We start from the raw sequence: 27,882 nt of genomic DNA, 5'->3' as shown, positions 1-27,882 counted from the left end.
GCTGAGAACTAAACACTGAAATCTTATCACCTAAACTAATATTTTGTTGGCTGAAGCAGCATCAGCATTCATGAAGAGCTGTGTGTCTGGTCCCTTGATGAACGCTAATTTAAAAGTTCATACATTTTTTTTTAACTCTGTTTTAGTCTCCACCAGCTCCTGACAAAATATCTCCTGACGAGAAGCTAGTTACTTTATTACTTTATTTTTTGTAATAGCATCTGTTTCTGTCACCTGGCAATGCTCTGATGTAATGACAAAGAACCAAGTCAGTAATGTTGTGGGTTGTAAAAAATAAATAATGAGCTTAGGAATCTTTAAAGCTCCATCACGCTGAGCAAAGCCACAGGTAATTTTTCTGTGTGGGTTCATCAATATAATATGATGACACCTTCATATTACATACATATTATATCATATAATTACATATGTGCACAATAATCTCACCTATTGTTATGATAAAATATTGATGGGTGCAGCTTTAAGTTTGCCCATATATAATTATGTTGTATACCTATTGTTTATCTAGCTATTGAGTGTTGTACTTTTCTTTCTTTTCACTTGGATTTTATTTCTTTCACTTTGCATTTATTGTGTGTTCTTCTCTGCAATGCTGTCTGAGGCACTTTGCAGTTTAAATGCGATTATTATTATTTAACGTCTGAAACGAAGCATACTTAAATAATGGTGACATTTAACAAAGACATTTGAACAATGTAAGCACAGTAATATAATTATTCACATTAATAACACTAGCGTTCTGCAACAAACAAGTAGCATAACTTGAGAAGGAAGCAGGAACACTTACGAGTGACTGATCCGGAGCGTGGACTTAATTTAATGGAACTGAGCCATCATTAATATTAATTACACCTGTGCTTTTCCTGCAGAGACAACGCAAAATGTCAACTATGAAAAAGACTGGAGTTGGGCTAGTACGCTTAGTTCAGCCTCACTTCCCTCACCAGACTGGTTTCTGTACCAGCAGCAGCAGATATGCAAAAAATGTTACGTGCAAACTGCCAAAACAGACAAATGTAAGACTGAATAATGGACTTAGAAGCACGATGTGTCAGTGACTGTTAGTTTGAGTTCTACCCCGCGGCAAAAAATATATTGATTGATGTTGTTTTAAATATTTTAGGTTACTGCTCCAAACTTGACCGTATTTGTTTTGATCCAACATAATATCAGTTGATCTAAAAAATGAAATTTATACATATAGACTGTGTTGAAGTCTACATATTTGGGTCACATTTTCTAACTATTTATGGACAAGTTGGACAAAGACAAAATATCATCTTGTAATATCTTAATTACTTCTCATAGGCATTTAGTCAAATCAGATTTTCAATTGCATGTAAATTGCCACCATAGAACTTTAAATAATACCCCCCACCAGCAGGATCATGGTGGCCTTAAACTTTACTGGTGGCATTCACTATGTCAATCCTTGCCACGTGCCATAAGTTAGCCTCACGTTTGTTTTAATTATACACATTTCGACTTGACCATCCTTTTAATTATTTTTCCCATTGATCTGAACTGCAACCCAACATGCAGGTCAGTGAACAAGAGCAGAGCTGCTGGTGGTGGTGCCGCTACCGCTGGAGGCTTATATTCTAAATATAGAACAATGCCTCACACACACATGCACACAGAAGTATACAGAAATGACAGCACTAATAAATGTACAATTACAAATAACAAGGCACAGCACGGGTAAAAGCCCACATTGCCACGTGCACATTACACTTTGCTTCATTGTGCTGCATAAACACATAAATAGCAATAACACAACACACACAGTTTATCTCCACATACCTGAAGAGTCATTTAACTATGACTAGAATTGTATTTCTTCTTTTCCAGGATGGACCATGGAGAACGAGGCATGGGTGTCTCTCACCTTCGCTACGAGGACGAGGAGGGTACGTGTGTGTGCACATGTGTGTCATTCATATCTGTGGCAGATGTATTAAAGTTTGGCCCTCTGCTAATGGCAACAGGAAATTAAGTCAGTATAAATATTACCATGACAATGTTGATTGATCACACTCATTTATAATTTCTGTTTTGTCTCTTTGTTTTTTATCCTTCTGAGAATTTGTGTGGGTGACTGTTGTTAATGGGCTTGCAAATGAACAGTGAAGATCACAATACCAATGTTTGTGTGTGTTCTGTGGCACTGGGGAGCATATGCATGTTTGTGTGCCTTCGACTAAGCAGCAGGTCAGCAGGCGCTGTTCTTTTTCCAAACCAATATTGGTCTGCGCCTCCCTGTTGTTTCGTTATTCCTCTCGGAGTTGTGTGCAATTAGTTTTACAGCACCTTAATTGCAAGCATATGATCAACCTCACATCTGCTAAATTTTGGCTGCAAAACAGGGATTATAGAAGCAAAGCTATGGGACTGAGAGGTTTTGTGTAGACTTGATTTGCTTTCACACATCGCTGTACCAGCACAGAAGGCTGTTGTTAATGAGCAGATATGATATGTGAAACATAACTTATTCAGAGTCTGTTAAAGTGCTGTAACATTCATGAAAACCCTTCTCTAAAATAAAGGGATTGATTAAAAATCTCATCAGGTAATCTGCTAGTGTTAACAGCTATTGGTCTTGTTAAAGCTTGTTCTCAAGATAGTTCTTTTTCCATACTTACAGTTCTGCATTTAAATGAGTGCAATCATGTACAGCATGACATCTGCAGTACATATTCACCTAACCATCAAGAAAATGTACATAAATGTCCACAGACCATCAGTCCATCTATATTGGTGTCCCGGTACCTCGAGGATATCGACGCAAACGCAGGCGAAGACGTTCCAGTCGAGAGGCCAGCGACATGGACAGGGACAGACGCTACAGCCACCAGAGGCACCAAGAGCACGACCGCTACAGAGACATAGACATTGAGGAAGGACTTATGGATTCAACCGAGCAAAGTCTCCAAGACATCAATCGCACAGGTAAGTCATTGGTGAGAGGGTCCTAAGACGGAATTAAATATCATGAGAGACTGTCTCAAACTATGTCCTGTTGCAATGATCAGCTGCACTGCCAGCCAGTCACCAGCCTCTATCAGGATGCTTTGGAGAGACTAAATATTAAAACTGTGTTTGAGCTCATGAGATTTTTTAATTATCCACGTCATCTTGGTTTCATAGTAGTGTTATAAAGGGGCTCTCCACTAATTTTACATGTCAAGGGTGGTGTACTCATCCTGATTAGTCTGTGAAAACAGTTGAATAATGTTTTCTGTGTTTCTGGGGGACATTTTCCAAATTAGAGAAATTACCCAGGTCATCTCATCTTGGGCTTTAGGAAACACAGTTTAACATAAAACCCAAAGCAAAGATGAGGTGTGGAACAAAACATAGTACTTGTTGCATGTGGTGCAATCAAGTGGCAAGGCAGCAAAGTCCTGCCAGCACAGTATGCACACATTTGTCTTTTGGAGCGTGCAAGTTTCAATATTGGCTCCTTATGGTATTTCTCCCTAACAGTAGGAACAATTATGTACAAGACAACAACAAGCGAAAATGGCACCCAGTGATGGGAACGTACACAACTTAGAGAGTAACAATGAAGAGGGCTATATTCTTCCCTTCACGGGTTTGGAAGGAATTGATATCTACAACTAAACTCTACATCAATTATCAAATGTTAGATTTTGTTGATAAAATGTTTCCTTTGTTTTAGCATGGCATATTTCACATTTGCACACCACATTTTATGTAAGTAAAATGTATTGTTAACAGCTGTCAATAAGGGGCATCAATGTCATTGATCACTTGTGTATTAAAGGACTCGTTACTTGTGCAGTCTATATGTTAGCAGCCCTATGGTCTGTTCCCAGCTCATTACCCTGCAACATCTTTCCTAAATATGGGGTTGAGTTCAATATCCATGCAAATAGTACAGCTATGATATGGATTTTAAATACAGTAGGCTCATGATTGACTAACAGTAATCAGATAGCACTGTGTGATCTGGATATAGGCTTCAATACTGCAATCAATACTAGTGGTGCACCAGAGGAAATACACAGAATGAGTACAGTATGCAGCAGAGTAATTTCTGAATCAGATACTGTTAAAATATCTGAAATAACTGAATCGGCTCTTTACTGAGGAAGCGACACTGTATATACTTTAAAGTAAGTTGCTATTTATTTCTTCCTTCCTATAAAATGGCAAGTTGTTACTCCTCTGTTCTGCATAATCTTGTTTTTTTTTCTCACTGTACGTACATTTAGGTAAATATTGTTGCCAATTTAAACTGTAAATTACAGTGTGTAGTTTAAGTGCTATCAAAAACTCACTTTCTACACTCAGAAATGCCCTGCATTGGTATGAACAGTAATCTTTCCTACAGCACAAGAGGCACACATTGTGTGACATAAAAGCCATGCAATCACACTCTACCACTCTAAAAATACCAATGATTGTAAAACATCAAAAACATTCTCTTATTCCATGAAGTGTCTCCGGCGGCAGAGCGGCTACGTTACATCCTGAATGAAGATGATGACATGCCCACACCGACGCTCTTCACTGAGATGGACACTTTACAGCAAGAAGGGGATGAGCTGGAGTGGAAGGAATCTGCCAGGTAGATGACTGCTCTCAAACACACACAGACACTTGCACACAAATTCAGGCACAGTCACGCTTCCAACGCTCAAAATTTAAATTGCTCTGGAATTACGTCACTTTGCTTTCACTTTTATTCAAGGCAGAAATCTTGAACATATCCACTGGACAAATTGTTCACCCTAGTCAAACACACACAGTTTCAAACTGTCAAGCCAACTATTCTTTAGATAATGACGTGACTCAACGAGAACCTGTCTGCAAGGATTATTATTAGGCACAGAACTCTTTCATGGCTGACATTTTGACTCATTAAATACAGGCGTATTGTATTTCCTAGAATTGGGTTGGCTGAGAGGAAAGAATTACTGACGTGATTACGTGCATTGGACCCAGTGTTAAAGTCATTAGTTCAACTTGTGGTTTTTCTTGTTTGAATGTCAGTGAAAAACTTTGAATGCAGAAATGAAATGAAGCACAATTTTCCGAATGCATGGCTAATATCTCATCCAAAATGTATTCAGACTCTCAATGGGTCGTACAGTATGGAAAATTTGATGCTTTCAGGGGAGACTCTTTGGAAGTTTGCAATTTGAAGGACCAAAGACAACTCAAAAAACAGTGTTCTCATACAGTCAGGTATACAATGACCTGACAATCCTTGACTGCACCCTCAACTGAACCTCAGATCATAATGGAAATAATAATTAGTAAAAACACCATCAAAACCTTTGATATTGAGCAATGAGCACCACCGGCACAGTTGGAAAGCTCAAACAAAATGGTATATTTCTCACCTGTTCTTTCCCTGTACGTGTTGCTGCCTTCAGGTGGGTGAAGTTCGAGGAGAAGGTGGAGGAAGGAGGAGAGCGGTGGAGTAAACCCCACGTGTCCACGCTGTCCCTGCACAGTCTTTTTGAGCTCAGGACGTGTCTCCAGACAGGGACGGTGCTGCTGGATCTGGATGGCTACTCACTGCCTCAAATAGTTGGTGAGATAAAAAAGTTCTTTCATTACTTGTTTCTTTGTTCTTCTTAATTAAGAAGACGTTCACCTCGCTACAAAACCCCACCTTTCAATATGATAAAAGTAGCAGTGATAGACCTGTTCCTCTCACAGGTGATAATAGGTTTTATTTAGCCCAGCTGGAGCAATGAACAGATTCAATTAAATTTATTATCTGCAGCTGTGACTCTGTAGCATGTGCTACTTCCTGAGCACAAACATGTAAATCAGAATCAGAAATCAGAAATCAGAAAAGACTTTATTGCCAAGCATGTTTGTACATACAAGGAATTTGCTTTGGTGTTGTTACGCATAAAATAAAATAAAATAAAATATAGAAACTATAGAACTTGCTCTATATAAAGCGACAGAACTGTCCAAAAAGAACTCTCACAGTACAAATTTTTGAAGAGATCTTTTCTTTAATTCTCATGACACTTTAGTGGTTGGAGTGATTTAACCTACTAGAGATGCTTGCTTCTGAATCTAGCTCGTCCCATATCAGCTAGCATTAACATAATCTGCATACTCCCACATTTGTGGTTACGGCATGGGAAGTTTTGCGTTCAAGTGGCGATGCCGACCGTAAGGTGTAAGAGGACTGTGGCTGCAGGCCATGGAAGCTAACCGCTAGCAAGCTAATGGCCAGCTAACTTAATGCAGGAAACACAAAAGAAAGTCACAAAAGAAAAGGCTAAGGCATTGGAAAATATCAGTGTTTACTCATAGACATTATAAAACTAACCGCTATGCAAATAAATTACTTACCTTTACCACTAGGGTTGCCAACTCCCTGAAAAATAAATAAGGGACACCTCATTGGCAGGGCCGGCAGATAGGGCCAATAATATTGGCAGGGCCTGTTAATTGTTATTTTCACAATTAACAGAATAAAATAAATATCTTTCTTGAACAGGAACCTGTCCTGCTTAACTTAAAACGGTATACATTAATATAAAACAATAGAAAGCAGAACATTCCTCAAGTAATAGTGTAATAAGAAAAGTGCAAACAGAAAGTGTGAGGAAAAGTTATTGTTTTGTTGTCTTCCGGTATCTTCTTCGCAAGCAACAGTACCTCGTCAGCTCATTGGTCACAGAGCAGGAGAAGGCCTGGGAATAATTTTACAGTAAATATTCATATAAAGCGCCCTGTTATTCATTAATTCCATTGACATTTTACACACTATTGTTGATTCTCACGGTAGTACGGGACAAAGTGCGCCCCGTTTCAGGTCAATACAGGACGCGTACTTTTCTAAATACCGGACAATTCCGTTTTTCAAGGGACGGTTGGCAAGCCAAATTACCACTCACTTCCGTCATTTCTGAGAACATCAACAAACATGTCTGGCCAACTGTGAATAAAATATTTCCATTTATGAAGTAATTAATTCTACAAGGGGGCGCCATTCATGTGGCGTTTACTCAGGATCAAGGTAAACACAACCACAGTTAAAGACATAACTAGCTAATAGTTAGCTGTCTGCTTAGCTGATTAGCTGATTAATTAGCCAGTGATGTTAGTAAGACAGTGTAGCTATTGTGTCATAGTAGACTCCTATGTATCCTCCACGTATTAATTTTACTCCATTAGGAGTGCATCATATTGACATTTATCACCTTCCCCATACCAGTTACAAAACGTCAAAACCAAAGCTGCGTTAGTGTGATGTCAATAATTCAATAAAACAATTATTTGCAAAAGAATCAATGACTGCAATGACAGTGTTTCGCCTTGGATGTCATTCACATCCAAGACTACAAGCATTTTGTTTTCACATTATACGTTCTTATTTCTTATTTTTATGAAAGCAATGTGTCTGGGATACCTTGAGGGATTTGTTTTTATAAAATCTGCCACATCCATTTTGACTCAAGGATTGTAGTCAAAAGTGAAAGGTCAAAGTCACTGTGAAACCATTTCCGTCCAATACTCGTTAAGGACACATACAACTAGAATGCCTTGGGGTAACTGTATTACATCTGGAACACACATTCACTCCGACTCAAAGACTGATTGCAGTTTGGTGGTCAAAGGTCACTGTAAACTCACAAACCATGTGTTTGGCAGTATTTCCCACAGGGGGCCTCCTGTTCCTCTGATAGGTGACTGTCTTTACAGTATTTGACCAAGCTCTCTATCAGTCCTTTCTACTGCTCTTTAAGAAAAATCTCTAAATGAGAGAATACAGTTAATATATTTTATTAAGTTGTTTCCTCTGTTTTAAAGTGAATTTGATCAAATGATCAGAAGGATTTTGATTATGCAAATTATGTTTAAACCTTGTTTATAATTGTTCAATAATGATTGATGGTTATTGATATTTTACACAGTTTTAACAGCTTAGAGACTTGTTCACGTGCAGGATTTATTATTCAATCTCTTACAGGATGTTATTGGTCTATTTAAATGTAGATGGATGTGTGGAATATCTCTAAACTGCTCATAACTGACTTTATTGGGTGTCAATCTCAAATGCACATCCTGCATTTTGAATTGTAATCTGATAGTATAACAGAATGTAGATATGTGCTCCACTCACATTATACAGCAAATGTCTTTATACATACAACAAAGACCCCCCCGCGACCCTTAACAGGAATAAGCGGGTACACAAGATGAATGAATGAATGAATACAACAAAGATTGTAATGTACAACACACAAACAATCTACAGTGTAACAATGCAGGAATGCTTCCAACTGGGGACAAAACATGTCAAACTGTCAAATTTTGTAATGTGAAATGTGAATGTGTCTTATTCCAGATGACATAATTGAGAGACAGATAGAGGAAGGCATGATATCTCCTGATCTCAGAGAGAAGATCAGTTTTGTCCTGCTGAGGAAACACCGACACCAGACCAAGAAGCCAATCCACCGCTCGCTAGCCGACATGGGCAAGTCCAGCTCCTCTACCAGTGAGTTTTCCTACCTACTTGTCATCTAGCTCTGTCTGAATAATGCAAGGCAACACCATTATTCCATCTGGGATGTCAGATAACATTAAGCTCTGACAAAATAATTATCACATTACTGCCTACCATGTTATTTTCCTTTGCTTTAAATTATTTCCATGATTCATTATATTACAGATATTGTTTGATAGCACGTATGGTGACATGCCATCACTTGAAATCACATAGTGCGTCTCTGATATATAGCAATTTCTTTCCTTTATCAATGATTGCTCCATTCTAGTCCCTTATATAATTTGTTGCCTCTGAGAAATTCACTATGCATATATTTAACACACTAAATGAATGAGCACCGTCCTGCAGTCAACAAGCCTCACATCCTCCACAGGGGATGTATTAATGTTTGATGAGTTAATTACCACAGTAACATTTCCACATCTCATCAGTGCAGCCCACAGACTGCTCAATAAATCATAAAGCATCACCTCTAACCACTCCGTTGCTGTTTGTGCCTGTTTCTGCTCCCCTCCTCTTGTCAGCTCGGAATGTAGGGCCCCGAGGTGGACCAGGTCCGGGGCCGAGTGTGGGGCCCGTTCCCAACTTTAACCGATCTACAGAGGACCTCAGAATGAAACAGCAGTCTGCCAACTATGGCCGCCTGCGTGAGTATCAAGGTTTAGTTTTGTCCGAAGGCATATGTATCTTACTACATACTAAATCCTTAACTTTTGGACTATTTTCACAAGTCATTAATGTATAAGCCTCTAAAGCAATGCTAAAATCATCTAGACTTCAATTAATGCCCAGCACCTTTATTAGACAGTGACTCCTGGATTTGATAGTTCTGTGATTCAGATATTGGATCAGATCAGATATCCTTTCCTTTCTGGCAAAATTAGAATTTAAAAAATCATGAAAAAACATTCAGCAGGGCGAGATTTCCATCTCAACAAATCAATGTGATTAAACTGTTGTCTCTGATAGTCTATGCGATTTTCAGAAAACCAACTTGCATTTGAAGGATCAGTTTCACTTTTTTGCTATTTTGATCAAAATCAAAATATTCAAGTTTCTGTCTGGAAGTATTAATCCTTAATTGTGCAGTAGTATTTATTTCTCTGTAGGTCTGTTGAAACACACCCTAAAATTAAATCCAAACGGTGTGTTACCAGCCTCATATTCTGATAAAAATGCCCAACTGGAGTCCAGCACAACTCCACCACTAACTATGACCCTAAAATGTCATTTAAACTGTATAATTTTCATAAAGAAGACAGTACAGAACACTGCATTCAGGTTAGACCGCGCAGTTGTCCCTAATAAATTGGTCACTGAATGTGCTATTTAGATAGCAAGTGTCTGAACTGAAAAGGTCACAAGTATCTAAGGTGTTGTAATTGTTTTACCTTCCAGGTCATGCTCAGAGCAGGAGTATGAATGATATAGCAGATACACCCAGCACAGACCAGGTGAGTTTTAGTTTAGACTTTACAGCAGATAGTACATAGTAGCTCCTTTTTATCTTTTTATTTTTATTTTTTTATGAAAAGCATTTCATTACATTTTATTCTTGTGCTTTAGTTTTATCATTCAGACTGCCCCAATTTATGTAATTATCTTTTATATTAACAAACTGTTAATGTGCATGTGAACAGTCTCTGGAGTGTAGGCTCATTTTCCACATTGTTGCTTTCCATTATTGGAGAGATTACCTATCTCACATCTCAGCAAGGCGCTGCATTGTGTTGAACTGATGTTTCTCCAGAGTGGTGAGAGCCTCCGTCATAAGTGTTGTCAATCTTTCATTGCGGCTGGTAGTGAAGGTGACAGCAAGTGATAGAAGAAGCGTGCAGACACATAACTCATTCATTAATGGAGCCAATGCAGAAGCGTGGCTTAAATCCAGTGATACATGCTTGGACCGTGGTGAGGGCGTGCTGTTGTTTCTTGTATTGGGCTCCTGGGCTTTGAAACAGACAGGTCAGGATTATGTGTCATTCACTGGAAGGGCTGATGTATCAACATAAATGAATGAGAATTTGTTTGAGGGTGTGTGATGTGAACTTTATTTGTTAGTGCAGCTGTGAGGACGAGTACTGGATGTCCATTTCCAAGTGCCCTAGTTATGAGTGGTTGGCTGGATGTTCAAATTGTATTTGCAGACCTACAGTGGGTCACATGTGACAATGGACAAGTGATAGTTTGTTACTGTGTGTATTTGTGCTTTTGTGTGCTGCGCTGTCATGTGTCAATATTGGGCTGGCACTGGGAGAAAAGCATAGATCTCACTGTCCAGTCCGCGTGCTTTGCCCTCACATGCTGCCACAGATTCGGGCTATGGGTTATTGACAAGGCTCTCCATTATTGAGTGCTATTGTGCTACTGTCCAATTTCCTGCCACACCTTTACATGGAATCGAACAGGTCAGGCTGGCTTGCCGTCCCTCTTTCACTCACAGCTTTGTCAGTCGAGTTTTGTTTGGATGCTGTTCCTTGAGGTTTTATGTTTGTGAAACAGCACAGGGTATTTATCTTGCAAAATTCCGCCGATTTAACGATGCCCTCCCAGACTAATCTGCCAGGTTTAGAGATCCTGTTAGTGACAAATGATGAGAGGACGGATCGTTAATAATTCCTGTAGGGAGAGGCAGTCACAGCAGGAGCAAAAACTAATGGAATAAACACATGCAGGGCTGCGTCAGTTAACGTGATTTTTTTTCCATAAAATGTCAAAAAATGCAAATAACAAATCTCGAGAGCCTAAGGTGACAAGTTTAATTCCCTTTTGTTTTTATTGCAAATGCCTTTCTAAATAGACCAGATTTATTTTCTAAAAGAGAATGTCTCACCCTGTTGTCTCCTTTTCCCTCCATCTCCTTTAGCTTAAAAACAAATTCATGAAGAAGATCCCCAGAGACGCAGAGGCATCCAACGTCTTAGTGGGCGAAGTAGATTTCCTCAACAAACCCTTTGTGGCTTTTGTCCGTCTGGCCCAAGCTACAACACTAGGAGGTCTGACAGAGGTCCCTGTTCCCACCAGGTAGAATGATATCCAGAACCTTACGCCTCATTACTATGTCTCTACAACAGAAATGTGCCACCCATGCATACCCCACATTTGTTTCACCACTGTACAGATTCCTGTTTATTCTCTTGGGACCCCAAGGAAAGGCCAAGTCCTATAATGAGATCGGCCGAGCCATAGCGACCCTAATGGTGGATGACGTGAGTGTTTACCATTGTGTGTTAAAAATGCTTCTATGCCATGTCTTCATGATTAGACTACACATCCTCACATTATTTCAGGGAACCTATGGGGAACATCTCTTGTAAAAACCACAATGTGTAGCTGAAAATGAAAGATGTACGGCTGTGTGACATGTGCTCTAGCTTTCCAGTTGTCTTGGATACCCAGTATTGCGTTATAATGATGCCTGGAAGTGATCCTGATTGTTGTGCATCAGTTAGGAGCAGCGCTTCAACTGAGATAATGAGTCGGCCCATGGTTTGCTAATGATATTGGCATGATTTTCTCTCCTGAATGTAGTCTTAGTTGTTATTGATTCCTATATCCCCAAGCACAAATCACATGCAAGCAGTAAATAAATAATAGTGCCTTGTTTAAAGAGAACCTTGGGTAAGTTCAGGCTCAAAAATACCATGTTATCTCAGCCACAGTTGACAGTTATAATCATATAAATACTGACTTATAATCTGGCATCTTAATAGTGGTTTAATCTTCCTGGTTATATGACAGCTAGGCCTAAATAGGTGTAAGTGGGCGCTATGATGTAGAATATTTTCATAATATAATGCACAGCTTAAGTCTATTTTTAACCTCAAACATTTAGTTAACTGCTCTCTCTTGACAGGTATTTTGCACTTCTACATTAAACACGTCACTGGGGTCTATTTTGGGTTCCCTCCTGTTCTCTATATGCATCAAATTACACTTGGATTTCCAGTTTCTTAATTTTAAGATTTTACTGCTTATTCTTAAAGCTTTTAATGGTAATGTGCCTGCCTATGTTTGATTGATTTTTACCCAAGATGCTCAGGCAGGATATTTATAGTGGTTTAACATTCTGTTTTCACTTTTCAAGATAACTTTGCTTTTGTTGCTTGAGCTCCTCAACTGCAGAACACTGGCTATTTCAATCGTTTAAACTTAGATTTTACATTCTGGATTTTATTTATCAGCATTATCATTGTAACTTAAACATATAAACCATTATTATCGAGCCACAGTAGGGTCATTGCTACAATGTGGCCTACAACGTGCGCACAGTCATAAGGAGGACTGAAATGAGGGAATCTGGAAGCTTGGCAGCATAGTAGAAAATACATTTATACACTCAGTGACTTCTCTTCAGACCAAAATCCATTCTGAGTGTAGTAGGAAAGACGGAATCAATAAATGTACCGTGCACTACTCTCTGTATCTACTATATTTCTGTCTTCCTCAGACTGCAGATACCTGCTGCTTTAAATTTGAAAGAATCACTCTGGTTTTTTAGTTTATGCTTTGTTTTGGTTTAGAGTCCCAGAGTAACTTGTTGTCTTTGCAGCATGCAGAGACCATTAATAAAACGAAAATTGGACCATTGCCTGAGTCATTGCCAATTAGAATAAGGCCTTTGCTTTGTTTTCTATATAATGCCCCTGTGCACTTGACTCACTGTGTTCCAAGGGAATGATTAGTTGCTGACCTGCAGGTGCTTTTGAATGTAAACCCACTAGGGCTAGGTATTGATTTACCTTCCACAATTTATGCTCAGTAAGACTCCAGAGGCCATCAAAGAGGATGTCCAAATTCCAGGTATTAGAGCCGTACACACTGATCAATATCACCAGAGTATAAGCCAAGTGAAAAAGTGAAATCCCCTCCCTTATCTCTCTCGCCTCCTCCCAGCTCTTCAGTGATGTTGCCTACAAGGCCAGAGATCGGGAGGACCTCATCGCAGGCATAGATGAGTTTCTAGATGAAGTGATTGTGCTTCCACCTGGAGAATGGGATCCCAAAATCCGGATTGAACCACCTAAGAAAGTCACCTCGGCTGACAAAAGGTTGGAGTTTCACTAACCGCCTCAGTAATGCCCATGAAGCTGAAAAAGTTGTTGTAGCACAATGACCAACACGCCATCAACAATTGTAAATCTTCACCAGCTTGTTTCGGCAAAGATATGACTTCAAGCTAAACAAGATTAGAGCTCAATGCAGGGTTCAATCATGTCTGTCTGTTGAGTAGCAGCCAAAGATTACAGCGGTGGAAACAGCATGTACAACATCATGGTGTAGGCCTTTAATAAAAAGCAATGAATGAAACTATGCAGCTCGTATCTACTCACATCAGTGGCGTATGTATGTTTTTTTTTGCAGGAAGTCTGTGTTTTCTTTAAACGAGCTGGGACAGATGAACGGTACAGCTGGAGGAGGAGGAGGTCTGGAAGAGGACGAGGAGATGCCAGTTCAGCATGAGCTTGGAGAGGAGCTGGCATTCACTGGGCGGTAGGTTGTCCAGGCCACATGGCAAATAGCTCGGAGATTTGGAGCAAACGCCAGCAGACACTGGCATTTGGAAAAGAAATCTGAATATGAATTAATCAAAACTTGGCAAAGTAGGCAAATAATTAAGGTACACATTGAACTCCCCCAAAGATGGAGACACTCCCTAATGAGCACTTTAGCTGCAGATACAAAGATTAATCTCCAGTCAAATGGGCAGTGTTGGGCAGCCAGATTCTGCTGAGCCTAAAACAACAGATGCAAGCAAATCCAATGTCCCACCTCTTATTTTGTTTTAGAGCAGAAAACACACTTTAATACAGTGTTGAAAATTAGGTTTTATCTTGGTCAAAAGCAGTGATGTTTTCCCAAAGTTTGGTTAGTACAGTGTGAACTGAGTTAGCAATAAAATCTATCTTGAAAGTGTGGGTTTCATGCACAATACAGAAATAGGTTTTTGCAGATATAGAAAATAGAAAAGAAAAATGTGAGTGAGTGTCCAGATGTTCAAGTATAATGACTGTGCTCATTGGTTTCGAAGAAAAAAGAAACTCGACACGACAAAAAGTTAAACGCCTTTTTTCAGGGGACTATTTCAGGAAGGAATTCAAAAAAAGGACAATGCTTTTACATTTTAAAGATTAAACCCCACTCTTAGTGACCTTTTTCAGGGAGAAAATTGAAATTTTATTCTTTTCAAAGAAAATAGATCTGAAAATGACAATCACTGCCCTCTCCTGCCTACAGCACATGTCTAGATATCACTTTAAATCATTGTGTTAATATCCCATCCACTCACGGGAAATGATGGATTGAAATACTGTGTAATCTCCTGCTTGAGAGGAAGTCATTTCTGTCTTGTTGAGGAGTGGAGTGTGTGAAGAATCCTAACCACTGTGTGTGTCCGTGTGCAATAGCTTCTGTGGAGGCCTGTACCTTGACATAAAACGGAAATTGCCATGGCTGCCTAGTGACATCTATGAGGGCTTCCACATTCAGTCCATCTCCGCTGTGCTCTTCATCTATTTGGGTTGCATCACCAACGCCATCACCTTTGGCGGCCTCCTGGGAGACGCTACCGACAACTACCAGGTAACACAGAGTTCCAGTCTCAGGAAACAGGAAACGGGTCTGTTTATTCTACTTCATGTAAACTCGGGTTATTAACATGATCAGCAGGTTTAAAAGTGAAGTACAGGACATTTTGTAGTATAACAAACCCCAGCGATGACTGGCAATGCAAGTGTACTACTCACTTTACAACATAATATGGGAGTACACGGCACATTGACAGTGGCAGGCTGTGCATTTTCCACCTAGGCCTTCAGTGTCCTTCAACCTTATTCAAAACACCTCTTAATATGATCGTTATGATGCCACTGCTATAGAAACCATCAACATATAAATACGCAATAAAACAGGATGTTGCATCGTAGATGGGTATCTCATATAGCGAGATGAATGCCATTACTAAAGCAAAAAACTCTTGCTTTTTCTGCACACCAGCACCACATACATCAAATCCAATCCAATCTGGCAGAAGCATCAATGTCAACCCAATAAAATGACAAAAATATACATAAAATATGTAAATACAATTCATTTTACTCACCAGAACAATTTAGTGTTCTGCTCAGAGACTGTAAGCCAAGGTCAGCATAGTTGCTGACCTGAAGGTGGCGTACACACCCTTTCCTCGGCTGGCTAAGGCTAGCTAGCTCCTCAAAATATCCAGCTTTTCCTTCAAAGTCCGCCGTGAAAATGACTTTCTAAGAAGATCTGCAACCAAATCTATAACATCTCCTCTTTCCGTGATCGTGGGTTCAAAGAATAGCTATCAAAACGTTAACAGGGAAAATTTGCTTGTGCAGTTCGCAACCATAGGATGCCTATGCTCACAACAGATGAACATGAACCGCTTGCCTGGCTTAAACGGAGCAGCTCTCTGACCCTCCAATCAGAGGACGTGAAAACGCTGATGCTACTGTAGTCCACAGAGAAGGCCTAAGAATATGAACTTTCGCATCATTACAATGTGTTTCAAGCTTCAGCCGCCTGCAGTTTTAATTGTGAAGGCCCAGGCAGATTTCTTGGAATCCAGCAACACATGATGGCTGAAATATGACTGGATAAAAACACCAATGCAAAGTTACACTGCCAGAAACACAGTGGAGAGACCATAGCCTGTATAAGTACAAGCCAAGCCACAAAATGAAAAGAATAAGCTATTGAGAATATTATTAAGATCAATGGGAAAATATTAAAAAGTGTGTCAGTTATTTTGATAAAGTTTAGCCAGCAGAGAAGGCTGTTCTGGCCCTGACAGCCCACCACTGCGCATTGATGGGTCCAGTGTCAAAGCATTTTGTAGAAGCCGAGTGACGTCCATGGCTGGAAAGTCTTTCATAGTGACCCAAATATAAACACAGGCAAGTAGCAACACTAGATTAAAATCAACGGGTGTCATCCCAGGAAGCTCAAGTGTAATTTGTGTGTCATATTTATCAAGTTAGTTATGATAAATTGTAGGTCTTCAGCTGTACACAGCTAGTTTGTCATACAGGTGACATTATTTCCTCTATTTAATTTAGTTTGTCCAGAATCAGATAATGTACTTCAGCATGTCAGTCTCCTTTGTGTGTGAGGACAACTACGAGATACCATCGTTAATTAAATTTTACTGCTTAGACATAAAACACTGATGCCGCAGGGTCATCACTGTCATGTCAGAGTATTTTAATTCCTTGTGATTTTACATCAGATCAGTCTGCCTTTCTCTGTTTGTGCATCAATACCTTTACAGCAACTCAGACACACAAACACACACAGGCTCCACACAGGAATCATTTCAGATAAGTGCTTTGCCAGTCACGCACGCCCCTCCCTGTCAGGCTGAAATACAACATCATGACCTTTTGTCTCATGTCTAGTGCAGTGAAACTCTGCAGCCACTCCCTCCTCCTCACCACCACCCAGAAACACACACACGCATACATGTAATCTACATAATGACACAACACAACAGTTTTCTGTCCCAACTTTGTATGAGAATTTAATTCCTCAGCTCTTTCTCTGCCACCCCTCCCCTCTTTTTCCAACAGGGAGTGATGGAGAGTTTCCTCGGTACAGCCTTGGCTGGCTCTGTCTTCTGTCTATTCAGCGGTCAGCCCCTCATCATCCTCAGCTCCACGGGACCCATCCTCATCTTTGAAAAGCTCCTGTTTGAATTCAGCAAGTGAGCATCATTAGAGAGATTACTGATCCTCTAGTAGACCTAAACGCTTTACTGGGAATACTATGGAGTGTAAAGATTCTGTTTAAAGTCAGACGATTATTGCTATATGGAGAAAACAAATGAACATATTTCTCACATTGCCTTATTATGTTTATGATTTGCAATGAAATCTCTGTAGAATCTGTAGACATTAATGGTAACTGAAGAGATGCCTTCGCCGTGTGCCTATGTAAATCATATATATATATTTTTACATTTGCAGACATGTTGCTCTTGCTATTCTGTTCTTGTAAGGATTTTGGGAACTACTCCTAACGCCCTCTGATTGGTAGCCAGGTTTTCCATGTGCCATTTGTATGCATGTATTTTATTATTTACTACTTTTAATTTGTATAGTTAATACAGTAGTTAATTTGATGATCTTTTGGTTCTATTACAGACAGTGTTTTTCATCTAAGATTTTCTGAAGTTAATTGTTACCCTTCTCAAAAACTAATCTCCCTTTCAGCAGAGCAACAACATGCGTGTATGCTCCCTGCTGGGCTACTAATAATACTAAATAGCTATTCTAAAATTCAGACTAATGTGAAGTTGAAGTCTTTGTTTCCATGATAATTGTACTTTATGTACATGTACATTATGTGTTTTACTTTATCAATTCAGATTATATACTGTATGTGCAGACGTACACCATAGAATACTGTTTTGCATGCATGCATTCTATTTATCAATTCATTCTCCATGCTTCTCTAACCTCTCACTTCCAAAGGAACAACAACATAGACTACATGGAGCTGCGTTTGTGGATCGGCATGCATTCCTGCTTGCAGTGTTTTATCCTCGTGGCTACGGATGCCAGTTACATCATCAAATACATGACACGCTTCACTGAGGAGGGCTTCTCCAGCCTCATCTCCTTCATCTTCATCTCCGACGCCATCAAGAAGATGGTGGGCTCATTCAAATATTACCCCATCAACACCGACTTCAAGCCCGACTACGTCACCGCCTACAAGTGCGAGTGCCTGGCCCCAGATCCGAGTGAGTTCACCCCTTGGCTCAGGGAGATAGAGGGGGGTTATTGACAAGGAGGCTTCGTGGCTACAAGTGACTCTTTTGGGCCTCATTAGGCTGACATCGATGGCTGATTGTAGTAGAGAGAGCACCCACCTGTGTCCAGTTTATCTAAATCAATTTCAGCTCACAGATCTGTTGCTGCCAACCATTTTCCAAAACATGCCTTGTGTTAATGGACTGATTTCTTGGCACTGGTCCTACTGGTGTGTCAGAGTAATAAATAAATAAAAAGGCAAGGCAACATATTCTAAAAGGTTTTAAGTGGTTGCTTCTCTGTTGGAAACCTCTGCAAATACCTCAGCACACCAATCAGGACTCAGTAACAATCTGAATGAGTTGACAGCTGTAGGGCTGGCTGCTTGTATATCCAGGCCACTGGCAATCAATCAAACGACACCCACACTGTCCTTATGGAGCAGGTTATCTTGGACTCTTAGCATTAACAGTTTGTTTTGTTTCAGTTGAACTTTAATATTGATTTAAAATTCTAAATCTTAAAAGTTTTCAGTTAATTAACGACTGCCAAGTATCAGCATAAAAGCCCATCTGATTTATTTTATGTGCTAATAATACATGAACACTGCTTCATCCTTAAAGATAATTGTCCCACACAAGAATGTAAGAATGCTGGATATTTTTCTTTGGTATTCATTTGTTGTTTTTGTTTTTTTTTGGTGAAAAATGTTCATTCACTTTTATAACATAGTATTAAGAGACATCTTTTATCTTCCAAACAATGCCTCTTAATATTTTATTAACTATATATTTTATTTTATTGGGGGTCTAATTAGTGGTTGCTGGGAAAAAGCAGGTGCTACTTAGACTTAGACATAGATAGACTTTATTGATCTACAAGGGGAATTGCTTGGTCACAGTGGCTCAGTTGCACATAATAAAAAAAAATTAAATAAAACACTCTTGGAAAACACTAGTAAAAGAAATACATGTAACATCCCAGTATCCATATTGATTAGGTGGGACAGATAAATAGATATGTTTTCTCTATATATTACTACAAAGCTTAGGTGCATATCTTGGTCACAGTTCATTTATAGTCAGTTGTACTCCCCAGTATCTTATATCTGTGAACTGTATCAGTTGGTCTCTGATGAGAATTCTCCATGGGATTGAAGGGTTTAATGAAATTCAAATTTAATAGATTCCATCATTGTAAGCTCCCAGATGCTCTCTAATCTCTTTACTATTTTTGAAAATGGCAGTGATTTGCAGTAATTTCAGTAGGCATTGATTTCTGTAACTGATGTGCCTCTTGTTTGCTTTCACCATGCACAAACAATTTGGCTGTCGTCTCTTGCAAGTGAGTACCTCTTTATTTGTCTGCATGGGCCTTGGAGTGCTCTCGGCACTGTCCAGCAGCTGAATTCTCATCATGTTTTGTGTTTTTTTTTTCTTTCCCTTTTCTTCTCGTTTTCACCCTTTGTCTCTGTCTCACTAACCCCCGTCCCTGACTGCTTCTCCCCTATAAACAGTGGCTGCAATGGTCTTCAATGGTTTAGTTCCAATGCCAGATAACAGCTCTAGTGTCTCTGGGGTAAGTGCTTCTTTTCATTCAATTTTCATTTTGGTGCATTGTATTGTAAGTTGAATGTTGCAAAAAAAAACAACAAATGAAACCAAATGACAACAGAATAGAATATAACAACAAAATAGCAAAATGGTTTGTTTACACCTAAGCCAGGTATCAGCTCTGTCTGACAAAGAAGTCACTTTCTCTCCTTTGTTTGTGTCTCACCGTCTATCCCATCAACCTCTCACTCTCCTCCGTGGATTATAACTGAAAAATTTCGCTCTGTCCATGTCTTTGTCAAAACACTTCACTCTTCTTCATCCTTTCCTGTCTCCCCAACACTGCCACCACTATCCCAGTTGAATGTGACAGCTCTGGACTGGAGCCAGTTGAGCAAGAAGGAGTGTCTGACGTATGGGGGCTCTCTGGTGGGAAAGTCCTGCAAGTACGTCCCGGATCTGGCCCTCATGTCCTTCATCCTCTTCTTCGGCACCTACTCCATGACCGTCTCTCTCAAGAAGTTCAAGTTCAGCCGCTACTTCCCCACCAAGGTGTCAGAACTATCTATCTATCTGTCTATCTATCTATCTATCTATCTATCTATCTATTTACTTTACTCCATAGCGCCACTAGTGGCCAAAAACACCACAGGAAACCTTTAATTATTGATTTAAATGCAAATGTACATAATAATTAAAACTCGTTATCACTTTTGCTAAATAATATACCTTTTATTAGCAGCACACTGACCTATAGTTGATCGTTGACCTGTGGAATCACCTCAGCCAACACATCTGTCTATTTGCCTTTCCCCTAACCTGCTGCTCCTTTAGACAAAGGAGTGATGTCCGTTTGTTCCAGACATGAGGATTATCGAAGCCTGGCACGGCTCAGCTTTTTCAGTATTACGAGTTGCTTGCTGTCAGACGTTATCTCTGCTTTCAGTTGTGCATGGAAATGTTTATTTTTCCTCATTTGGACTGCTTTATTCCTCTCTCTCTCTCTCCCTCTGACAACAGCTGAGGAAACTCATCAGCGACTTCTCGATCTTCATGTCCATCATGACGTTTGTTGGGCTTGACATGTTGATAGGACTTAAAACTCCCAAGCTAATTGTCCCAACAGAATTTAAGGTAAATTCTGTGTCTAGTTTCCCACCCAGGTTCATCTTTGGTATAAATGAATAGTCCAACAGTGAAAGTACATGTTGAGTTGCTTGCTAAGATTTACATGAGAGGATCAATACCACCTTCATATCTATCCATTGGTTCCAGCAGTTGGCCTATTTAGGTGGAAAAAGGTGTAAACAGCTAACCTGCTTTATAGGTCGAGCGGGGGGGGTCACCCTTTCTGGCCAAGAAAGAGACGAACACCCACTCACTCCAACCCCATAAAGCCACAAATCTGTTGAAACTTTATTGATGCAATATGAGTGTCACCAATCCTCTCATCTAACTCTCCACAAGACAGCAATAAATAGATTTTCCAAACCTTCAAACTGTTATGTTATACTAAATTAAAATAATCCTATTCTGTCTGCAACGTCCCCTGTGGACAAAGATTTTGTGGAAATAAAGTGGCCTCTCATGTCCCACCAGCCAACTCGGCCGGATCGCGGCTGGCTGGTGATGCCTTTTGGTAAGAACCCCTGGTGGGTGTATGTGGCCAGCTTTGTCCCTGCCCTGCTTGTCACGATCCTCATCTTCATGGACCAGCAGATCAGCGCTGTCATTGTTAACCGCAAGGAGAACAAACTTAAGGTATGTGTGCTGACTCTTAAGCATTGCTTACCATAAAATAAAATTATATTTCTTTATGGATGATACTGATGTATTGCAGTTACTTTAATCAAATCGTCAATTTATTTAATTAAGAGATAAGCATCAAAACTAGAGAAACAATAAGAAAAGTGCAAAAACAATGATTATTGTTTTAAAAAAAAAAACTGTCTGTGTCCGGTTTCCCCTGCAGAAAGGCTGTGGCTACCACCTGGATCTGTTCTGGGTGGGGGTCCTGATGGCCGTCTGCTCCTTCTTGGGCCTGCCATGGTACGTGGCCGCCACCGTCATCTCCATCGCCCACATCGACTCCCTGAAGATGGAGAGTGAATCCAGCGCTCCGGGAGAACAGCCACAGTTCCTCGGGGTCAGGTTGGTCCACAGTGAATTAAAGTGAAATTGTAACTTAAGAAATAATTCCTTCATGCTGCCACTGGCAATGTCACAGTAGATTTTGCTTAGTCCTTTGTAGAGAAAAGCCTTGTGAAATTGACTTGACACTCTCTTGTGTATATTTCATTAATGTCAAATATACAGAGAACAAAGAATGACAGGCATTTTGGTGTTTGTTCTCACTGGAGTCTCCATCTTCCTCGCTCCAATACTTAAGGTATGAGTTATACGTTGGCTGAATCACACGTTTTTTTGTGCAGCTTGATCACTATCTGGCTTCGTTAGGTGTGCTGTTTACTGTTGCTTGTGTTGTAAGTTGGGCAAAATCTTCCTTATCTAAGTAACTCACTACCTGACAATGACTGACAGAACTGAAACTCGAGCATTTTAATGCGATCTCTTCTATTAGTGATCAAAATTGATCATCAATTATTTTCTACCACAACACCACTGAAGCACAAATTGTTCAATATCAAATGAGATAGATTAAAACTTCCATACTGCCAATAGTGTTAGTAGTCTAGAATTGTTAACACTTTACTATGTTATCATCTGTCTGAACTATATGTAGTATCTTACATGTTGTCTGTCCTTACTGTTGCTTCTAGTTCATCCCCATGCCTGTGCTGTACGGCGTCTTCCTCTACATGGGTGTAGCCTCACTCAGTGGAATCCAGGTAATGTTTTGTGGCGGCTGTTGATGATATTTATCATCATAAATTGAGTTATTGTTGCAGAGCATCTTACTTATTGCTTTTCTGACAGCCGACGGAAGTGGCTTATTTAATGCTTCCAATAAAACAAACACGTTGGCAGGCAGACGTGATCTACAGCATCCATACAGACTACAGGGACAACAAAAATAATCACATGCAAAGCACTTGGAGGATTCGCTATATGCAACTAAATTGCACATTGTAATGACCGCCTTTTGGATATCAGTTCTACAGATGCATTTAGAAACCTGTAGCTCGGGGCTCTGTGAGAGAGCAGGTGCTTCTCAGTAACTTCGCTCCAGCACATTGTGCAGGGAAGCAGAGCCGTGACGCATACAGATATCCACTAAATAATTTGGGATTAGTCATTCATATCACAGGTCCACATGTAATTAACCTTTGCCGCTCAGACCTTGTGCTCTTCTCTCCCCTCTGCACCCCCGTCTCGTTATCCTCCACAGTTCTGGGACCGGATCAAGTTGTACATGATGCCATCCAAGCACCAGCCCGACTTCTCCTACCTCCGTCATGTTCCTCTGAGGAGGGTACACCTGTTCACCCTGATCCAGATCATGTGTCTCGCAGTGCTCTGGACCCTCAAATCAACCTTCTTGGCCATCGTATTCCCTGTTATGGTATATGTGATAAAACACTCACATTTAAAGCCTTTAATGAGTCATTGTATCATGAGTGGAGGAGAGAGGTTCTAATGCACATTATGTTTGTATATTTTGGCAAGGGAAAAAAGGCATAAAAAAGGTTTCATGGGGCTGTGACCATGTTAAAGGACTGCATATGCACGTCCAATTCACATAGAGAAAATATGAAAAGCACAGACCTAACAAGATATATATTTACAATCCAACAGATTGTTATTCTTACTGAATGTAAGGAAAAACGATAGAGGTTGAATGCCAGTTGTAAAGAGGGTAAATATTAAGAGAGGAAGCAGGTTGATCTCATGTGTATACCAGCAGTGATTCATGTTAATGTCATCTACAAATGCCATCTGACTAAATCATATTCAGCGCATGGCTTGAGAAGAATGTTAATGAGAGTTCACGCAAGGCCTGTGTGTCACTGCATCTCTGTGTCCAACTCCAGATCCTGGGTCTAATGGTGATCCGGAAGATGCTGGACATGATCTTCTCCCAGCACGATTTGGCCTGGCTGGACGACCTGCTTCCCGAGAAAGAGAAGAAGAAGAAGGACGACGACAAGAAGAAGGGGAAGGACAAGGACAAGAAGAAGACCAAAACTGACGACAGTGAGGAGGAGGTGAGAAACAAGAGCTTCTGCTGCCCCCTGCAGGAACGATGGATCATGACATGAGTGTCTGATGATCTGTGCCTGTGCTGTGTCTGTGTGTTTGCTTGCAGGACAAATACCACGGCTACTCCAACCACTCACCCAGCTCAGAGTCAGACTTGGATCGCAGGTACTGTGTTCTCAAACTGCACATCCCCTACAAAGATCTCGCCTATCCTGACGTTGAGCAGTCTCAGTGGGGAGCGTACTGCCAGTCTGCTGCTGCACACAGAGCACTGTAACAGAACGAGCATGAGCATATGGCAGTGTAAAAATATACAGGAAAGGTAGACAAATTAAAGGGTCAGTTCACAAAAATTACTGAAACTAACAGCCCCCACCCCTCTTGCTTCTAGTGATACTTTGCCTTTGACATAGTTGTGTGTGTTTGATCTCAATAAACCAGCAGTTTTGGTCAAACGGAGTATAGTCTAGTTAGTTTTCAGTTACACAGTTTTTAAGTATTCCACTACATTTGTTTGACTTCTGTAGCTGGTTATTACTTTGCAGACTCAGATTATTACTATAAAGAATAAATCCTTGTGCTTTATTCCAGATTAAACTGCTCTATATAACAAAAATTCAATTTAGCCCCACCTTTATCAGCTGTAACATTACTTTACACATGAACGCATCGATGGCTTTATTATACTGAACTGTGTAATAAGGAGCACTTTGCTGCTGAACCATTACTACTTCCACGCAAGCAAAATGCGGAACAGACTATATTACACTGTTGCACTGAAACTGAAGTGAAAGATCTGAATTATCTCTCCTCCACTGGCACTAAATATAGGATATGTGTAGAGACATGACCCTGACTTCTTCAATTCCCACAAGGAAATAAGCCCCAAGGAGTGGAGAGCAGTGATAATAACTTCCTCCTTAGAGCCTTCAGGTCTGGCAGCAGGCATGACAATTAAAAATGAGCAGAACATTGATGGCTCAAGTACACTATGGTGATTAAAAAGATGATTTAGATATACATTTGTCAGTCACAACATTAAAACCAATGGCAGATGAAATTAATTGATCATCTCGTTACAATGCAATGTCCCGCTTAGAAACCTTTGGTCCTGGCATTCATGTTCACATTCACTCATGTTACTTAGACACCCATCACCAACCTAAACCACCCTAGCACCAACACTCCTTGATGGCAGCAGCCATCCGCAGCAGGACGATGCGACCTGCCACACCGCAAAAACTGCTTGGGTAACAGTTCAGAAATAAGATACAAATATCCCAAGGTTTTCACCCAGCCTCGTCAGATCCAAAACTGAACGAGTATCTGCAGGATGCGCTGGATCAAGCCCATTCTTGGCAGCATCTCTTGTAGCAGCTACATGCTACCAGTCACCACAGGACGCCCTCAGAAGGCCCGCGTCCTCTCCCCAATGAGTCTGAACTATTTTGGAGGCTAAAGGGCGACCTACACAATATGATGGTCGTTATGTTGTGGCTAATCAATGTGTGTTGGACCCTGATGAGTATGTCATGTCATTGTGGCAGCAGTCTCAGAACGACGGCATGAACTAGCTTCCAGTTCACTTTTCTCCTGCAGCTTTTCAGATGTCAGTTTTCTGCTTCCAGCAGAGTGGGATCTTATTTGTCATTCTGTCAGCGACGGAAAAAAGTATTCAAATTAGTATCACCAGTTTTATTCCAGAAACAGCATCTATCTTTATTATTCTGAGCAATCGGTGCTCACTGGGTCTGTGTCTTGGATGGCAACCACTCCCAGTGAAAATGTTTCACAATGAGGTCTGTGGATTCTCCAGAAAAGCTATTTGAGATTGGTATGTTTTTTTTACTGCTAATGTGATTTATGCTCTGAGCACCCAAATTAAATTCAATCTGTGAACATACTGTAAATAAATGGAACTAACAGTACAATAAAATCCAGCAAGGATAAATACCACTATAGGAGATATATATATATTGTAGTAATACGGGTGAACTGACCCTTCAAAAGTGAGGACAACACAATACATTGTTGCATGGTTTATCAAAATTATAGTAAACACTGACTTCTCTGACACCTGACAAATTCTGCCATAGATTCAGTAATATGAAAACAGCCCATAAAAGCTTGTGTGTCTTAGTGTTACACCACATTGTATTATACTAGAGTATTAGCTCTGTTGTGTTGTGTATTTCCAGATGAATATATTCATTACATCTCTATTATTCCTTTTAATTCCTTCACCTTCTGAATAAATGCAATTTATAGACTTTTATTTGGTAACACATGCACTCAGATTATTTAAATGTACCACTGTCCTCGTAGTCCAGTTCTCCGTCGCTGTCATACATGGCCTCAGTCTCCTCTCCATGCACTTTAAGGCAATGCAGATCATTGTAATGTGATTAACTGAGTAATCCTGCTGCTGCTGTTCCTGTGTCATGCGCTTGCTGTCTCACAGTGTGTGCACGGCGCTGCCCTTTGCACAGCGCAGCAGATTATGATTCAGTGATGTGTGTTATTAGTACCGAAGCATTCTGGAAGGCACTGACTGTGAGGTGAAGGGTGATGATGCTCTGTGTCTCAAAGCCAGTGATTAGGGTTATTATCTGAATATTTGGCAAAGCATGAGGGAATTTAAATATAGAAAATTGTGTGTGGTCTCTTTTATTTTGGTGTGTACCTAGAGCATACAGATGATGTATTGTAGACCACTTCATCTACGGCTGTATAATGATCCATATGCAGCAAACATCGTTTTGGTTGTTTCTTTTTCCTCCATGTGCTGAATCTGTTTAACACATCAGTCACACCTGCATGTGAAATGTAGTCTGACCCCAGCTCTCTGCTCTCTGAACTCCCCTCACCTGGAGCCACAGCGGTTTCAGTGCAATTATTTTGCATTGAAAGTGCAGCCTTTGCTCATTTTCAGTACTTTGTGTAACTTTGTGTTATTTGTCCTTTGTGGGAGACTCTGATTCTGAAACTTTCCCATCATGTCTGCATTGCTTTGAAAGAGGCATGGTTTGGAATTGATAGTGTGACTTATGTCTTTTATTGATGTACCTATGCTAAAAGTTGACAAACAGTTCTGCATTCAATCATTTGTTAAACAAATCATTTTACATTGTGCGCTCACATAAATAAATCAAAAAGTATGTATAAGAATGTGAAGGACTAATCTATTAAAACGTCCAAAAAGTCCAAATATACCATACTGAGATTGAATTTCCTTCCATTGCAGTTTCTAGATTATAAAAACTTGTTGTTGAATCAAAGCAGTGAAAATGGGACTGCTTCAGAAAAGATTAGTAAATTAGACAAAATTAGACAACCCTGTTGGCCACAACTAATTCCCTGTCCCCACCTCTAGTCTTAACTGTAAGACATTGTGGCTACAAACAACAACTAGAGTTGTTTTCTTGCTCTTCATTGACATGAGCTGCTGTAGTTTTTGGCTGGAGTCGTGATGCCTCATGGGTGAGAGTCCTCTGCCTTCACCTGTAGCCCCTCTGTGTCTTTGGCTGTGGGTGTGTATGGTAACTGGAGCTTGCCCTTCCTCAGCATCACCCTCCACTTGAAGATCTCCTGCCCGTCGTCTCCGGCTATGCCTATGGGCCGAGGGATGGCCTGCCCCGTGCCCCAGGTCAAGATCGAGATGGAGTCGGACTACGACTCAGACATCGACCACCACCGGCCGCGGGACATGAGCAGCGAGACTACGTTATAAAGCTGAGACACCATGTCTTGTTGACAGAACAACGCACGACCAGGTGTGGGCAGACTACTGAGTGCAGCCAGTGCTGACCCACAAACAGTACAAGCTGGCATAAACTCACTGCATACTGACTGACAT

At 40.3% G+C, this 27,882-nt stretch overlaps 1 protein-coding gene across 1 annotated transcript; it reads left to right on the top strand.

The window, feature by feature from the left end:
• Window positions 1-1,305: 1,305 nt before the first annotated feature.
• slc4a5a (solute carrier family 4 member 5a) lies at window positions 1,306-27,756 on the top strand (the record flags this gene model as incomplete). The annotated part of the gene is made up of 25 exons (XM_084551596.1): window positions 1,306-1,931; window positions 2,758-2,970; window positions 4,486-4,615; window positions 5,427-5,587; window positions 8,372-8,524; window positions 9,061-9,183; window positions 9,935-9,990; window positions 11,403-11,560; window positions 11,658-11,745; window positions 13,433-13,587; window positions 13,901-14,029; window positions 14,944-15,118; window positions 17,128-17,261; window positions 18,031-18,302; window positions 19,829-19,890; window positions 20,226-20,417; window positions 20,886-20,999; window positions 21,465-21,626; window positions 21,838-22,016; window positions 22,182-22,254; window positions 22,646-22,714; window positions 23,215-23,388; window positions 23,858-24,031; window positions 24,133-24,191; window positions 27,591-27,756. The coding sequence occupies exons 1-25, from the start codon at window positions 1,874-1,876 to the stop codon at window positions 27,754-27,756; spliced, it is 3,429 nt and encodes a 1,142-aa protein (XP_084407722.1). The 5' UTR covers window positions 1,306-1,873.
• Window positions 27,757-27,882: the final 126 nt, after the last annotated feature.

This window comes from Chelon labrosus, assembly GCF_963514085.1.
Source record: "Chelon labrosus genome assembly, chromosome: 9".
In the NCBI taxonomy this organism is placed as follows: Eukaryota; Metazoa; Chordata; class Actinopteri; order Mugiliformes; family Mugilidae; genus Chelon; species Chelon labrosus.
The sequence above is the reverse complement of the archived record's forward strand: the minus strand, read 5'-3'. Positions and strand labels throughout refer to the sequence as shown.